Below are 17,717 nucleotides of genomic sequence, written 5' to 3'. Positions count from 1 at the left end.
GTTTTTGGATTCTTAACTACTTTTTGCCGTAGCTTCATCTGTGAGAAATTAAATGTCGTGGTAAATAAAGCACGTGACATTCTATATACTTCAAAATGTCCAACTACAGTTTATTAGAATTTTCTACCGTTCGTAATTGACTTTTTTGTGTACAAATTGAATGTTGTTTAATTTTGGAATTGTTTTGTTTAGCCAGCCACCCTGAATAAGAACTTGTGATGTTGCACCCCGTTGCGATTATGCAAATTGGATACCGTTCAGATATTTTCCAAGTGCACACATGAATATTCAATGAAATACGCTGAAACTCGTGTTAAACAGGATTTTATAATAGGTATAGTTTTTGCAAAAATTTTCTTCCGTACATGTCTTTAAAAGTCAAAGTCAAAGATTATTTATTCCATAGGTAAAATAAATTTACACTTGAAAACGTCACATTTAAGCTACTGCTCGTTCACTACGCTGACCTCCCTGAGAAGAACGAGTAAGAAACTCTAGGGATTGCTCTTTTCAAATAAACTGAAATGCTATGGAATACACTTTGAATCAAATTTGTGTGGATTCTGGAGCCGTGTCGTCTTTCCATACATCTTTATCTAACACGTAGTCTTCAATTTTGTAATATGATTTTTCGATCAAAATATTTTTAATGTAGTTTTTAAAGTTAGGAAAAGATAAACTTCATATATACTCCGTAATCTTATTGTAAAAACTTATACAGTTCCCGAAAAAATAAAAAGTTAAAAATATTTTTACTTGTTATATGTACGCAAATTGAAATCATCACATTCACAGGCACACTACTGCTGCGTAAGGCAGATTCAGTTGCGAAGAAGGACTAAGAAATTTTAGGTATTGAAGTTACCTTTAGTAACCTCGTAAATATAATATGACCTAATTTTTGGGATAACACTATGTTAGTTGTCACATGCGATATGGTAAATTTGGAATATCAACCGGAATCTTGGTTATGTCATGGCTAGGCTAGGCTATGTTATGGCTATTACTATTTTTCATGAAAAAAAAACTGTTTTTACTGTAAATGACGTTTTCGTAAATGTACTGTTTAACTGCCTCTGTGGTCGAACGGTTACCGTGCCAGACTGCCATGCAGAGGCCCTTGGTTCGATTCCCAGTCCGGGAGATATAAGTGTACGGCCTACATTTGTTTCTTTCGTGAGTTTGGAGGTAATTTGTGGTTGCCTATGTGTGTGTCCATGGCATCCGCGACACAGGGTTTCACAGTGCGGAGCTATGTTGAATGTGTGCGTTATTATTGTTAAAAAAACTGTGCTGTGACGCCAGTGTAAGAATGTAAATTTCTTTCTTTTGTTTTACAACGTATTCATCATGAATACGGTACAATTTTCTACAAGTTTCGGAGCTATGCGTGTTTTACAGAACTTGCCGATTGCATTGTTACCCTACTTCATTCCGATGTATTATTTGACATTGTAATCCATCGAGTATAAAACCAGAAGTAGAGACGAAATGTCATTTAATTTGTTTCAAAACTATTCTGCCATATCATTACTGTGCCTCGATTGGCCAGCGCGAGTTCGAAACAATTGACGGGTGTCGTCAATGGGTGTCGTCAACTGTTTCACTTCAAATCGACCAGTTAACTTGAGCTTTGCTATAATAGACGAAAATTGCAAAATTACCTATTTAATATTTAATTACCGATGAAATTTGTAGTTGTGGACCTTCTTCGACGTGCATGTTTGATCACAATGTTTTGCTTCACCGAGAAGCTTGAATTTTGCACATAAATTCCAAGAAACTCAGAGGTCCGGATTCGGATCCACGTCTTCTGCATGGCAGGGGTAGTTCAAACTATTGGGCTACCACGGCTTTATATAAATGATTATTTCTGAATACGTACTACATTGTCTTAATATGTTCGAAAAATTATTTCTACACATTAGATTTCTCGACAAGTTATTGTCGAGAAATCTAATGTGTAGAAATGTGTCAATTTATGAAAAGTGTCAATTTATTTAAGTACCTTATTTAAGTAATTTATTTAAGTAATCAATTTATTTGGTATTTTATTGTACATTTCTTATGTTGTGTTTTTGAAATAGTATATGATGAATCTTCATACAATTTGGAAAGATTCTAGGTTGCAAATCGCAGGTAAATTAACCTAGAACAATATTCTACTCAAATAACAGGCCGTCTTTACCGAAGCGCTACAGACATTAGATATCAAAATTACCGAACTAGGAAATGAAACTACTTTTCCGGATTTAAATCGCGTATATTTGTTTTTTCAAACAAATCAACGTTTCGGGCCCTTTACAGGTCCTATGGTCACGGTTGACTGAGGTGGTACAGTCATCAAACAGTTATGTCTATAATTAACGCAAAACTTAATAATTATATACCTTATTTTTAATTTTACAAAGAAACATTCCAATTTGTGCTACATTACGTTTTACAATTTATTTTATCGAATGATTTTATATTAAGTTAAATTTATTATCCATTAATAATAGAAATGAGAATAAATTAAAACTTATTAATTAGTAATGCAGTTTGTCTGGGATTGTTCATATGTCTATTTGGGATTTTTCATCAGAGGAAATACTGGATAATAAAATAATAATATCATACATAAATACTGGATAATAATAAAGCCCTTTACAGGTCCCATGGTCACGGTTGACGTGACCATATGATTGGTTTGTTTGAAAAACAAATATACGCGATTTAAATCCGGAAAAATAGCTTCATTTCCTATGTGTAACAATCGCGAAAATCTAAGAACTCTCTATTACCGAAGTAGTTTGAATCGCGTGTCGCGAAAACTCGATCACTAAATGAAGGCAAGTGGTCACAACGCCACTTTGTCATTGATTGCGCGTAATCAGATCCTAACGACATGTTACAGCGCCGTGATCACAAGCTCTCTAGTTTATGGTGTCGGATTGCCATCTACCTAAACCTACAGAATCGCTGGATGCGGCATACCACTGCTTTAACTCGTAAGTGTAGCTGAGACTGCAGCGGTATATATCTATAATTTAAATTTTCCAAGTTACTTTACGTTTGTGAATGATGAAAACAACGTGTGCAATTTACTTGTTGAAGAACGTTTACAATCCTTGGTAAATATTTTGGGCCAAACGTCAATGTACTTAAGTCCGTAGGTAGAAGGGAACAGTTCTTTGAAATACAGCAAAGAACCTTTTACAGAGGTAATATTCATTTACCTCTTTTTAAATAATCATTATCAGAAGGCAAAAATTGCAGCCATATCTAGTCAGATGAAGAGACTTTATATGAGTGGCCTTTGTTTGGATAATTTCGGGGTTCCTCGTGATATTGAAATTGTTATTAATATTTATTTTTGTTTTATTTATAAGGGTAAAAGGATCTCATACTGGTTTAAATATAAGGTCTAGATTTACATTTTTTATATTTACAATACATGACATTGGGTAGCCGCGCCAGGGTACCCGTTTCCTTTACCCACGATAATACGTTGGGCAAGATAGATGCCAACTTGGGTCTGTCAGTCGTTCTATGCATTGGGACCCTGCGGAGCCGAAGTCCTGGCAATTTTGGCTTTTTACTCTTTCCGCTAGCTCAGGCATCTTGCTGGTGATTTGGAGGTAGGAAAGGATTTATGCTTGGACGCATTTTATTGTGTCCCCGCACTATTGCCCGACGCATGCTCCATGCAACAAGTAAATATTGTTGTATGTAGTTTTTCGGAAAACCCTCGTAAGCTCAACTTATCGTGAGACCGTTTCCACTTATAATATTTTATGGAACTTTAATGTAAATAATATTATGGTCATCTAAGTTAAACTTTATTTAGATTGTGGATATTGTCAAGACTTATTTCCTGTGGAACACTAATCTCGCAGAGAGCGATTCGCCCGTGATGTAGGTATAACAATAACACCGCACATTTTGGACACAAAGGGTCGTTATATCAATAATTGTAATTAGACGTTGGTAACCGATGACCTCACAACCTCTTTGGTACGTTGTACTAATGGAATATTTCGAATTAAGTTCTAATTTTATAACGTTTCTGACGACTGGACCGGTCGGCCGAAGAAATGTGTAAACATAACGTGAAAACCACAACTGAAACGAAACTCGTAACTTCTGCTGCGTGTTTGTAAATCGCCGCACCACCGGTTCGGCCATTTGGCTGGTAAACGAATTTGCCTGTGTTTATGGCCTAGTTAGGCTATCTCGTCATACATTCCTGGTAATTAATTAGTGGAAATATTGGCTTATTTCCACGCGTTTGGTCAGTGTTCGCGTGAAGCCTAACCTAACCATATATACAAGACGACATTTTGTTTTTTGCTTCGGAGAACGCGAGTAAAAATATGAGGTCCGTTTTTGTCATTTGAAATTAAGGTAGGTCATTATGCCTGCGCTTGAACAAATATGCAGGACTGGGTTAATTTAGATTCTTCACCCAGAATGTGCCAAAAAAAAGAGAATGCTGGGATTTTCCGGTGAGAAACGGAGATGGAACGCCCGAAGGCCTGATGCGGGTGCGGAGCGGGCAGCGGCGAATGGCGAGTGGCGAGAGGTGGTGGCGCGCAAGGGATGCGGCGGTGGTGGATTGCGAGCGCGATCGCCCGCCGGCGGTTAGTGTCGCTCTGGTCGCGGCGCGCGGTGGTCGTGCGGCTCGCGCGCGTGGAGTGATGTCCGCGAGATGAGACTGCCTCTGGTGCTTCTGTGGCTGGGCGCGGCGGCGGCCTGCGGCCCGGGCCGCGGCTTCACCCACCGCCATCCCCTGCGCCGTGTCATCCCCCTAGTCTTCGGTCAGCATGACCCCAACATCAGTGAGAATTCGCAGCAAGCTAGTGGTCCTGCCGAGGGCCGCATCACCAGAAACGATGAAAAGTTCAAAGACTTAGTGCCTAATTACAATCCGGACATTGAGTTTAAGGATGATGAAGGGACCGGTGCTGACCGCCTCATGACGCAGGTGAGTGCACGTCCTACAGTTTCAGTCATCTCTTTTGGTACTCCCGGGTGGGAAGTGTTGGCGTTTTCGAGAAGGTTTACGTGCGGATGGTGTGGCGACGGCGGTTCGGTGTCCGTGCGCGGATAGTGGCATATGTCTTAAGACAATGGTCCCATGAAGAGTAGTCTGTTTTGAAAACAGCTCGGACACACAGCCAGGACAATCGCCGGCGTAAACATTACGCCGAGGAACAATGGCTGCAAATTGCGGGCGTTACGGTAGCTTCGTAGCGAGTGTTCTGATTGTAGCGATGCAATTACGCAGGCTTTGTCAACAAATATTTGAACTCTGTGACTAATGGATGAATGATGAATTCCTTTAAATTTTGATGCCAGTTTTGGTGAATATATGGCCGTCGTAAAAGTTGGTGTCGAGGGCATTCAACGTCGTACGCTGTCATTCACGGGGCTTTTGTGAAAACTTGAGACAAGTTACGGGAAACTTTTTTTGTTGACTTACTTCATTGTAGTGAATTTATGGTTTATTTGGGGTCCGTTGCTCTTTATATTTTTTGTTCTTCAACAAATTATTAGACTTAACTTGTTTTTGACCACTAGTGTTTTTAGTATGAGGACAAAATACCATTGCACCGTGACACAATGGGAAGCACAATAGAAAGTGTTACATTGGAAACTATGTAGCTCAATATTAGAATTTCACTAACATTTTTTACCAGCATTTGTCTATGGAGTTCTTAAGTTTTCTGCATTGTTACACATAGGGCTATAAATAACTAAGATTTATCTATAGACGCAGTCATGCAACATTTAATCCAAACAAATGTGCTTGTCATTTCGCATACGTCTTCTTCGATATCCTGGTTTCACAACGACGTTGTCCTTCAGTGAAAAGCTAACGGTAAATTTTTAATTAAATTTCGGACATAAATTCCGAGAAACGCAGAGCCGCGAGTCGGGATTCGAACCCACGGTCTCTGCTTAAGGGAAGCCAGGTCAAACCATTAGACTACCACGGCTTCTTTATTTAAATATGAATTCTTATTATCTAACTATCAATCCCTTTGGAAAAATTATATAGTAAAAGTGAGGATATATACTGATTACTATATGGTGTGAAAATACAATTTCCTAAAAATTTGTACGATAGATACAAACTTACCTCGAAAATTTGCAAGAAAACCGTTTACATTAAACCAATGTTTTTTTTATATCAACTGAAGTAAATGGAAGACGTATAGTGTACGATATTTAATTTTCGAATGGTTTTAATTTGGTTTGTGAAATAATACATTCTGAAATAAAGCCAGTGTCCCGGCCACTCGACCCAAGCAACATGAACCGTATTAGTACGGGAAAAATTTGGATTCGACCTAAGGTAGCATTGACTCTAATCACATACTACAATATTTTTCCATTTCTCTAGTTTTCTACATACCTATTAGATTTATCGACAATAATATGAATTTATTTGGTATTTTATTGAACATTTGTAACAATGCCTTTGAAATAGGGTATGAAGAATCTTTATACAATTTTACCAGGATATATCTCTTATCTAAACAAATGTTTCATCTGTTGTCATAGGTACTTTGTCTGGTTATAAGTAGTGCTCGGAAATTCGGATTATTTTGTATCTAAAGTTCACTTTTTCCCATGAATGGCGGTCAAAGTATAGAAGCGGCTTTTAGAAATATACATTTCTTCTTTTTAATACCGGGATGACATAATTTTATATTTTAAAATTTTGACTCATTATAAATCTTAAAGGTCTGATAGTAGCCAGGGGTATGACAACTGGATCTCAGTATTGTGAACAACTAGACGAAGTGTGAAATTAAAAATCTTTACGGCGGTTTCGATAAGAAATTATATACTATATAATTTCTTTTTTCTTTATATTCTATATTATAATACTTAATAAACTGCAAATATTTTTTCTTGATGTCCGAAGTTTTTACATTTCTCACTTTCTTTATGTGACAAAAGTTAATTTAAATGTGACATAATATTAGAAATAACATTTTAAATGTTTATTTTTTTTAATTTTATTCTTACCCAATAACTTCGTCAATCCCGGTGTCTCAGGATTTCTACGGTACAAAAGCGCATTCTATGCAAGAGAGCAATAGAACTGTAAATATACAAGCATCCGATTACCTGGTTATGAAATAAGTAACTACTTGTAGCACTTATTTCTTAGCATATAAGCTCTTAACATTTACATATCTGTCTACGGTCAAATTTACATGAGATATTACGTTATATTGTATATTTTTATCAAGTCTGAGTAGAAATATCCAAAATTAAAGGTAGTCGACAGATAAAGTTTTGACGACCTCGCCGGCCCAACGATTTGCGCTATAAGCGCTGAATGAAGAGGTCTCGGGTTCGATTCCCGGTAGGACCAATTTGGGAAATTAACTTTTTTTTTTCAAATGAAGGGACGAAAAAGTTAGTAACAAGTCGACACGCCTGTCCGTCAGTTGCAGCGCCACTCAGAGCTTTAAATCGCAAAGATCATAGGGGCACTGCCACTTCGCCCGTAACCCTGAGACGTAAGTTGACAAGTCCCAAGTGCCTGTAATTTCACCAGCACCCTTAATTACCCTTCGAAACCGAAACATAAAATGGCAGTAATTGAACAAACTGTAATTTTTAACCACGAATTAAGGAGTTAATCTTACAATAAACTCTTAAATTCACCTATTACTACAGGTTTCATTACACTAAACCTTAACTTACTTAGAAAAACTGAGTGTGTAATGATAATATTACATTTATTTTATTTTACATTTTTATTCAACCGAACAATTAATTATAACAGAATAACAACAGTAAATAATACTTTATTTCATAATATGATCAATATTACAATTCAAAATTCAATATCAACTGATAATATTATGATCGTCACTAATTTAGATAAATAAGACAATAAACATTTAATTAGTATTATTAGGCTGTCTGTAATATACAGATAGTCGTAATATTAGGTATTTATGTCACAAAATCAAGTAATATGACCGTCACTAATACAAACTATAATAAGGAACATACTTTTCAAACAATTAGTATATAATAATAATATAGGTATTAAGTCATCTGTAAGACATTATTATTTACTAAATGATTATTACCATTAGTTACAGGGTTTTTACCACGGTACCACTTCTTATTATTTTCCCTATATTTCGGGATATTTTGGAACAGTTACTTGCTACATGATCACGGTATAACTTTTAAGGCAATAATAAGAAATCATCTGTCTGCAAGACATTACTAAGATGACTAAAGAAGAGCATTTGTGGTTGAAAATGACAAAGACATTTACAAAAGGTAATTGTAATGTAGGTGTTTATTACTCCATGTTGTGCAACTACTATATACCATCGCAAATATGCATTTATGTATTTGCTATATAGTTATGTCATTGTAGGTGAGATGTATCCATCGACTGTATGTATCAATGCAGCGCATGCGCGTTCAGAGAAGGTTACTTAAACTGTTCACGGGAAATTCAAAAGAAGTATAATATTTATCAATAACTATAAAATAAAGCATGTTAGTCGAGTCGGAGAGCGGTTGCTTCTAAATTGAGAGCGCCATTGTTCAAATCTCTGTCGCGGCATGTACCTATCCATCATCAGCTTATACGCATCCACTGCTGAACATAAGCCTCCCCTTAAGCACGCCAACTCTCCCAGTCTCATGCAGCCCGCATCCAGCCGCTGCCGGCCACCATTTTTAGGTCGTCCGTCCATCTTGCCGCAGGGCGTCCCACACTAGGTTTTCTTGACGTGGTCGCCATTCCAGAACAGGTCTGCTACATCGGCGATCAACCCTCCTGCCGACATGTCTGGCCCACTATCACTTAAACATACTATTTTGCGAGTCATGTCGGTCACATTAATTCTCTGACGTATGAACTCGTTAGTATAGTATGTACCTATTTAATTGTCTTGTGTTAAATGCGAAAAAGGTTCATAACCCCTGGAAAACCTTGAATTCCCAACTCGCTTCAGAACAGCGTGGTAGACTATGGCGGAAACCCTCTTCCTATTGTTATAGGTTTACAACAAAGAAAATATATTTAGACGTTAAATATTTTTAATTAATGTAATGACGTCATTATTGCTAATACAAAATTTGGTGTTTCTGATATCACACGTACCTAGTTAAACATTGAGTCAAAAACAATAGGCAAGACAAACGTAATTTGAATTTGTAATCCTGGTATTACGACCGATTGCCAATAATACACGAAGATGTAATAACTCATATGTAATCTCTGCGATGCTTAGTGAGAAGGAAAAATAAAGATGCCTTTCGGAATGTTCTTGGCATTGAATGTGTTGACCCATCACACCGCACCCTCAATAAATAAAGTAACTAAATACGAAATGTAACATTTTTGGAAATAGACAAAATAAATATTAATGTACGAAATAAAAATACACGTTTTGTCATATTTGGAACAAGCCAAACGATATATGTGTCCAGTGAGAATTTCGTTTTTATAAAAATCTGTTTCCTAGGTTTTGCAAAGTAACATTTTTAGAATTCCATTATTTTATTAACACATTATTATCATCAACATAAATATGGGCCAATGATGCTACAGGTCCTTCAACCTAAGGGCAAGATTTAGGTCATAGCCTACCACGGTGATCCATTACACATTCTGGACATTACAAGTCTTTGCCGAATTTGTACAAGCAGTTTTCATTGTAAAGTTTTTTTAACAGTTGGAGTAAGTGATAATTCAATTAAACTGTACAACAGTAAAGAGTTCGTGGTGTTATTTTTTTAATTTAAATCTGTAAAATGGACTTCTGTTACAACTAGTTTAATTGCAGATATTGTGACTAACATGCAATGTTTCCAGAGCTTATCAAACATCTGATATTTCTGGGGTAACTGAGTCGTATAATTTTACTAAGCTTTGAAAAAAGGGACGATTGATGTTGTTCTGTTTTAAATATAAGTATTAGGGTGTTTCATTTTTCCAAAGATGTGATTTTCATGTGACTTTGCTTACGCTCCGAGTCTCAATATTGTATAAGATATATATGCTGAATTTCAAGAAGATTGGATAATATTTAGGGGTTGCACTCGTTGGTCACTTTTATTTCATACTGGTGAATTGAATATTGAAGTGCGCAAAGCACTAATGGGCTTTTCATTGTATTTCTTTAATTTTTTATAGTTAATTGTACTTTAAAGTGGGAACCATAATAGGAATTTAGCTACTAGAATTAGGTACCTTGTAGTAAGTTTTTAGGATCTCGGACTCCTCAAAGGAATAGGATTGGACAACATCAGACAATATCACATACGTCGCACTGACCCCAAAGTAAATAACTAAAGCACTTATGTTATGAAAATCGGAAACAATGGCGCTGTCACAAACACCCAAATCCGAGACATTCTATATTGTCAATTTCTTCAGTTTGTTAATCAAGTCAGTCAGTTTTTCTACGTTATCCGGCTGCGTTTCATACCCGGTACCTCAGATATGGCGACATTATGAACACCAGTGTGCAAGCCACTTGACCACGGAGCTCGTCACTCCAAAACGTTCTAAACGTTGGTAACCATCCAAGAGAAGAGAGTTATTACAGCTCGTACGACTTCACTTTCAGAATTTTAGGGAGTCTGCATCAGGCAATATGGATTGCAAAGGCAATATCTGCGCTTGAAATTGTCCTCGTCACGAAACGGTTTAACATATGCACCTCAACGTGAACCGTGAACGATTGTAAGTCGATAGGTTCCAAAGAATGTTTTGAATAGCCTGCAACTTCTGAGTACTTCAAAAAGCAATTGCTAGGAGACACTTTCTTCTGACAGAAACAAACGTAAGATTGTTTTTTTTTGGACGAGAGTATTATTCAGGTTGTTACGGAAAATATAGTTAAAAATTTAGAAACCAAAAGTACATATAAAAAGGAAATGGAAAAAACTTGAGCCAACAAGGAACCAAAGACTATTTGAATTGTTTGGGTTCCTCGACTTGTCAGAATACTTGCAGTGAATATCTTAGAAGTCATGTGAACGGCATTGAGGTGGCCAATACTACGACAGAAAAAGCTTGAGACATAGAGATAAATTGCTCTGATAAAATAGTTTAATGAATCGGTCATTGACGAACGACAAAAACAAGATTCTTCTTGAGGTTAGTAGTATATCACAGAAAAGTTGTCACAAAATGAACATTAGAAGGGATTGTATCGTTCAAATTGAAACTACAGATACTTGTCAACTTATGTCTTAGGGTGCTGTTTTGTGACGGGCGCGGTTTTAGTACTCCGCAGATCTTTGCGGATTAAAGCTCCGAGTGGCGTTGCAATTGTTACGCACAGGCGTGTCGCTGACCATCAGTCACACGACTTGTTTATCCCGACTCTTGGTATCACATAAAAAAAGTTGATTAATATATTATATAACACATCTTTTGCGTATTAATCTCAGAGTCTTGTTTTAATATAATTTTAACATCGTGATTTGTAGTTTTCTCAATAAAAATTATTAACATTGAAAAATCGTAGTTTTGCCTACTTTTCCAAAAGTGATCAAAGTGTGCAACTTATAAATATTATTCAATCTTCCTGAAATTTGGCATATATGTGTTTTACATCACAGAGACTCAGGGTGTAAGCAAAGTCTGCCAAAATTTTACATTTTATTTTTTGCCTAACAAAATGAAACACCCTAACAAGTATAAATAATAATAAATAAATAATATTAAATAACGCACACACTCAACATATCCCCGCACTAGGGAAACCCTGTGTCGCGGGTGCCATGGACACACACATAGACAACCACAAATTACACCCAAACTCACAAGAGAAATAATTGTAGGCCATACAACTATTTCTTCCGGCCCGGGAATCGAACCTGGGACCTCTGCGTGGCAGTCCGGCATGGTAACCGTTCGGCCACGGAGGCAGTTAATAAAAATGTATAAATAAAAAATAATGCCTATTGCTAGTTACGATATTCAGTTATGCGAGATTGTACATAGACAGTAACACACATTTTCCTAAAATTTTACGGCGTTCCTTTAAATTATGATACTATATTAATTATAAGGAATCAATCCTTGTAATTAACCCTTTCGATCGGCATCATAAAAATACAGGCTGTTTTTTATTTCACATTTGGTCGGTTCGATTTCCAGATGAAGCAAGCAGTTTTTAAAAATCTTTGAATACAGTATTAGTTACTTTTTTTTAAAAAAAAACTTCATGAAGTCAAATAGCCTATCTCCCATATTTAATATACTTTCTCTCCCTGTTTCCATAGCCGTGAGATACTGTGTATCTATACAGTTTCTCTAGTAAATTCAAAATCTTTTCCTCGGAGGGTAACTGTGGCGTCATTGACCCATATATTGATGATATGTGGTAGTAAACATACGACTAATGCAATTCGTGTAGATCAGTTATTTGGTTTCTATATTATATTATATGAGTCACTTTTGCCTGATGTAAATGAATAAAAAATAAAATTAAGAAATGGTGTGTTATTTTGAAAAATTTGCAAAACCGATTTAAAAAAAAACGAACGTGGCACCAGACTTAGACCATTTAGCTCGTGCTAATTGTGATAAAAATTGTATTTCAATTTCGTACGCTAGTTTTTTTGTAGTTTCCCAAAAATGTTATTTTTCGCATTTGGTTACTTTATTTATTGAGGGTTGCGGTATGGTGGGTCAACACGTTCAATGCCAAGAACATCTCGAAAGGCATCTTTAATTCTTTCTTTGACAGAATTAAAGTGCAACGAACTACATTTCAAGACGTGAATTGCTTAAAATTTTGCTACTTACAAGATGATGTGATCTCCATATCTCTCATCAAATGGAATTGTGGTACCACTACAGCAAATACGTTAATTACTTCTCTGTTAAAATTAACAGTGACGTTATAAAAAAAATTAAACATAGTAATATGTGAGTTTACATTAGGTAGTCATAAAAATCTGTAATTATGTTTTGTGATCTATTGTTTGAACATATGTGTTTAAATTTAATATGTCACTTAATGACTTTGTGAAACATTGTAACTGGTTGTTATATACTTCATGTAACAGTCAACTGTTAGACTCTTTGGACTGTTCTTATTTTAAGTGGTATAGAGTTGAATTTAAATCATAAGTATCAAATTTGATGTCGTTTTGATTCTGTGCTTGGAAATTTTGATATTAATATTCTGTTTTAATTTTTTTTTTCAACTGTAGAATTTTAGTATTACAATAAATTAATGCTTAAATCATTCTGCTTTGACAAATATAATATTTAATAAATAAAAAATATAAAATTATAATATTTTTCAATAAAATATTAACAAAATTGTTTAATCAACTATCTTATCAAAGTTCTTAAAGTCAAATAAGTAGAGGTATATTTATTACAATAGAGAATATAGAATAAAATAGTCCATTTCATATTATCAATATCACAATATTACATTTAAAATACAATGTCAAGTGACATATAAAACGCTACGAATACTAAGAAAAAAATCCTTCCGACCTGCCTGGATTCGAAGAATGATTCTATGTCATCTAAGCCACGGAACGAACCAGCGGACCTTAGGAAATTTGTCTATTTGCTTGTTGCAGGTCTTGTTTATGGTTTTTAACGATTTTTTTGCCATGGCGCCATCTCTGAGACATCTATTTCTTCACTCAAGTAGTACTTTTCACTTAGTTGATATAGGATCTGGCACTGTTTGCTGGAAGACTTTGGTTCGATTCAACCGGTTCGAAGGAATTTTTTCATAGTGTTCGATCTTTGTATTAATAAATATAATATACTAGTGGAGTAATTTCACAAAAATAATTGAATATCATGGTGGTCAAAAATCGTGACATTTAATAAACTTAAAAAATAAATTTATATTGATATTTTTATTTCATTTTAATAAGGTAATCTAATATTTAAAAATAACACCTATATCCTTCGACACTTTTGATTAGATACGCGTCTATAATAAAATTCCGGTTGATATTAAATATTTGCCATTTACTAGGTTTAAAACTGTAGTTAAACAACACAGCTTCCATATTTATTCGAATGACCTCAACTTGAATTCACTGCCCGATAAAAATATTTTCAGTCGACTTCTTATTCGATTTGCAGATTTTTAGGTAAATAACGTACAAATATGTAGTCATTATAAATAATTTATAAATGAATGGGCAAATATGGTTTGTGCGGTTTTGAATGGAGTCTATTTGAATAGTCATAGGATGGCAAACATTGTCCTTCGTGCGTATCGTCAAAGAAACCGCGATGAGCTGGCTTATTCTACGAGGTAAAATTTGTCATATAGAATGTCGCGTACTTTCTACTTGCAGATCATAAAATGTAGCATAAGGAAACATAAAGAATAACTATAGGAAGATAGTCATCAGCGTCTCCTTGTGCCTTATAATAATACTTATAGCCATTGACTTACAAATAAATGGACGACGGGTCTAATACAAAAACCACGAAAAAAATGTCCCAAGTCAACCTATTTAAACGTAGTGACATGTAAAGGAATATGAAAAAGCTAAAACGTTGAATTTCAATTGTAATGTTATCGCAGTACTATCTAATTTCGCTGTCAGTCGAACAAACGAAGACTAAAGCGTGAATGACGCTCTGTATACGATTTTAACGCCCTATAAGTTCGGACACTTTTTAGCGCGGACCCGACGTCCATATAATTGTAAGTCAATGCTTATAGCTTTATTTTTATGATACCAAATGATGGGACGAACAAGTCGTGCGCTTGAAGGTAAGCGAGACGCCTGTCCATAACAGTGGCAATGTCACTCAGAGCTATAAAATACAAAAATCTGTATTGCCACTGCGCCCGTTACCCTGAGACATAAATTGCTAAGTCTCATGTGCCTGTAATTTCCCAAACACCCTTACCCTTCCAAACCGGAACGCAGTAATGCTCAGATTACTGCTTGGCGGCAGAAATAGGTAAGGTGGCAATACTTCCTTGGACGAATTCTTTCACAAAGACTTTTACTGCTACTTCTGCTACAAAAAACACACACATTCGGTTCTTGAATTTGATTGTCTGACCGTGGCCCACTGTGCCATTGGCGGCGAATACCGCCTTTTTCATTCATAAATTCAAACTTCCTTTTATAGGCCATGATCTAATAATAATAGCATCTCAGATCCTGATCTCAAACCAGAGGATTCCTTGTGCAAAAGTACTGGTAAATTGTATGCGCGGCGCTATCTAGAACACCCAAATCAGAAACAATTTAGATCCTTTCGTTTCCTGAATTGCTGCTGCCGAGAGTCGATCTTGGGACCTCCTGTCTTGGCGCCCACGGAGCTAACGTCAAAAGTGATACTTGGTATTAGAAAAAATATTATAATAATATTATTTATGTCTTATTTGAGATGTAAAGAAATAGAGTTTGTCCTTTTATACAGCAGTTTTGGCACCAGCGCCTGTTTACCGTGTTTCGTAAATACCTAAAACAAACTTCAACCGATTAGTAGAAATTCGACAATCCGGGAAAGCGAATCCCAGCGTCGACCTCGCTCTAATGGGAAGGCAAACAAGTCCACGCATGGACAAACAAGCATCACTGACGTCAGTGTCCCAGACGATGTAGGTCACTTTGCTAAATGTATAACAAGTACTTATGTAATATAAATAATAATAATAACGCACACTCTCATAGCCCCGCACTAGGGAAACCCTGTGTCGCGGGTGCCATGGACACACACTTAGACAACCACAAATTACACCCAAGCTCGCTAGAGAAATAAATATAGACCATACAAATATTTCTCTCGGCACGGGAATCGAACCCAGGACTGCGTGACAGTGTTACAATTTAATAATTTCATGATATTTGCTAACAGTTATTCTAATTGACAATACAATAAATGTATGAAATGCTTCTTTTCTTTGCTTAGCAAGTAAAGACAGCGATGCGATTTCACTGTATTGGAAATTAACAACATTTTCAGAACTAAATCGCGTGTATTTGGTATTTTATTTATTTATTTAATGGAAGATCAACAGCTTAAAACTAAATTAAATAATATTAATAACAACTGAGAGCCAATTAAAGTCCTCATAAGTAAATATCTAATAAGGAATCTGGGTACACCATTTACCTAACTAATATTATATAAAACATAAAAAAAAAAGAAAAACCACAGAAGTTGTAACCATCACTAAGAGTCAAAGAAGTACTCGCTCAGTGCTCTCATTGCCGAAATCAGATTCGTATTGAACACATACAGATCAAAAGCATTACATAAAATATTAAAAGTATTGCTTGCACGCCACATTATCTCGTTTTGGCTGAAATTAGTTTGGGCCGGAGGTAGAACCAAAAGTGAATTGTTTCTAAGATACTTAGAGGGAACTCTCAGTGGTAATTGTGATAGCAATTCCGGACAGTCAATACGGCCCGATGCCATTTTTAATAAAAACTTAAACTCACTAATATCACGACGAATTTTGAAGTGGTAGGAGACGATTCTTCCTACAGAGGTTTCATTTAAATCGAATGCTATAAAAGACGCTTTATTTAAATATTCTAGAATATTATCATCAAGTATTGTTTAATATTCGAATGTGGTATTCTGAAACATTATTAGACGTTTCACGATAATACCTCAAATATTTAAATAACAAAAATCATTAAATCAATAAATCTTTACATGTCCAATGGTTACTAATAACTCTATCTAAGCTCGAAACGTCGGTTTGTTGAATAGGACAGACGTCGGTGGCCCGTTGATTTGCACTGGGACGCTGGACGAAGAGGTCTCGGGGTCAATTCGCGGTCGGACCAATTTTGGAAACGAAGTTTTCTAAATTGTTTCTGGTCTCGGTTTACAGGGAATTTCCCTACTTTGAGACCAGGTGTGGCTCATTATTACACTCCCGGACATTTCCTCCTTGTTGGTCCTTGTTGGAAATTTGTATTAGCAAAACCAGGGGAAAACTTTTTCTTCGATGATAACACTTTTTTGTATTCTAGCCCTTTACAATTGCATTTTTTGGAAAAATGAGAGGTGGCTCGGATTATTTGTCCGGGAGTGTACATCATATATTCGAAAAAACTGTCATTTCCAATATATAGTTATCGCGAACGGCTCAGATCTCGATGTTTCTATAATTTTCTTTCATCTTTCTTGTCTTTCACATGTTATCATTGAAAGATAAGATTTTTTCTGTCAAAATTCTGAAGATACATCCATGTATCAACTTATATAGTGGTTTCTTTGGTATCACCACCTATAATCAAAATAAATAATGTATCACTTTTAAGTATACAACGTTAATGCAACATATTATTTACCTTATCTATAATATTATCTTCGTGGAAACTCAACAAGTGGATTACGTGGGAACTACTTTATTTAAGTATCATATAGCATAATTCAGTGAAAATTCTGTATCGTCGTCTAAGAGTGAATATCTCCTAAAGTCACTTTTAGATACTATATTACTTTTATAATATATTTGTGTAAGAAGTTTATAAGTTTTCTTCAACAAAAATCAGTAAAAACAAACTATGTGAAAACGCGTAAAGTCGACGATATAGGATTTTCCTTAGTGCCGTTGAGGGGAAAATGTTTACCCATTTACTTTGTCTAGTTTTAATGAGTTATTTGCATGTTCATATTGTCTGTAACTCAACACCGCTTCTATTTAAAGAGACAGGTACACAGATTTAGCAAAAACATATTCCTAAAATAGCTATTG

The 17,717-nt window shown here is 35.7% G+C and overlaps 1 protein-coding gene across 1 annotated transcript in view; it reads left to right on the top strand.

The window, feature by feature from the left end:
- Window positions 1–4,416: 4,416 nt before the first annotated feature.
- LOC113231835 (indian hedgehog protein) overlaps window positions 4,417–17,717 on the top strand; it is an 82,106-nt gene continuing 68,805 nt past the window's right edge. Inside the window, exons 1-2 of the mRNA XM_026466369.1 lie at window positions 4,417–4,428; window positions 4,628–4,966. Coding sequence (XP_026322154.1) covers window positions 4,417–4,428; window positions 4,628–4,966 — 351 coding nt within the window. The remainder of the gene's footprint in view (window positions 4,429–4,627; window positions 4,967–17,717) is intronic.

This window comes from Hyposmocoma kahamanoa, unplaced genomic scaffold, assembly GCF_003589595.1.
Source record: "Hyposmocoma kahamanoa isolate Upper Pololo Valley unplaced genomic scaffold, ASM358959v1 66, whole genome shotgun sequence".
Classification (NCBI taxonomy): domain Eukaryota; kingdom Metazoa; phylum Arthropoda; class Insecta; order Lepidoptera; family Cosmopterigidae; genus Hyposmocoma; species Hyposmocoma kahamanoa.
This window is presented reverse-complemented; position numbering and strand designations above follow the sequence as displayed.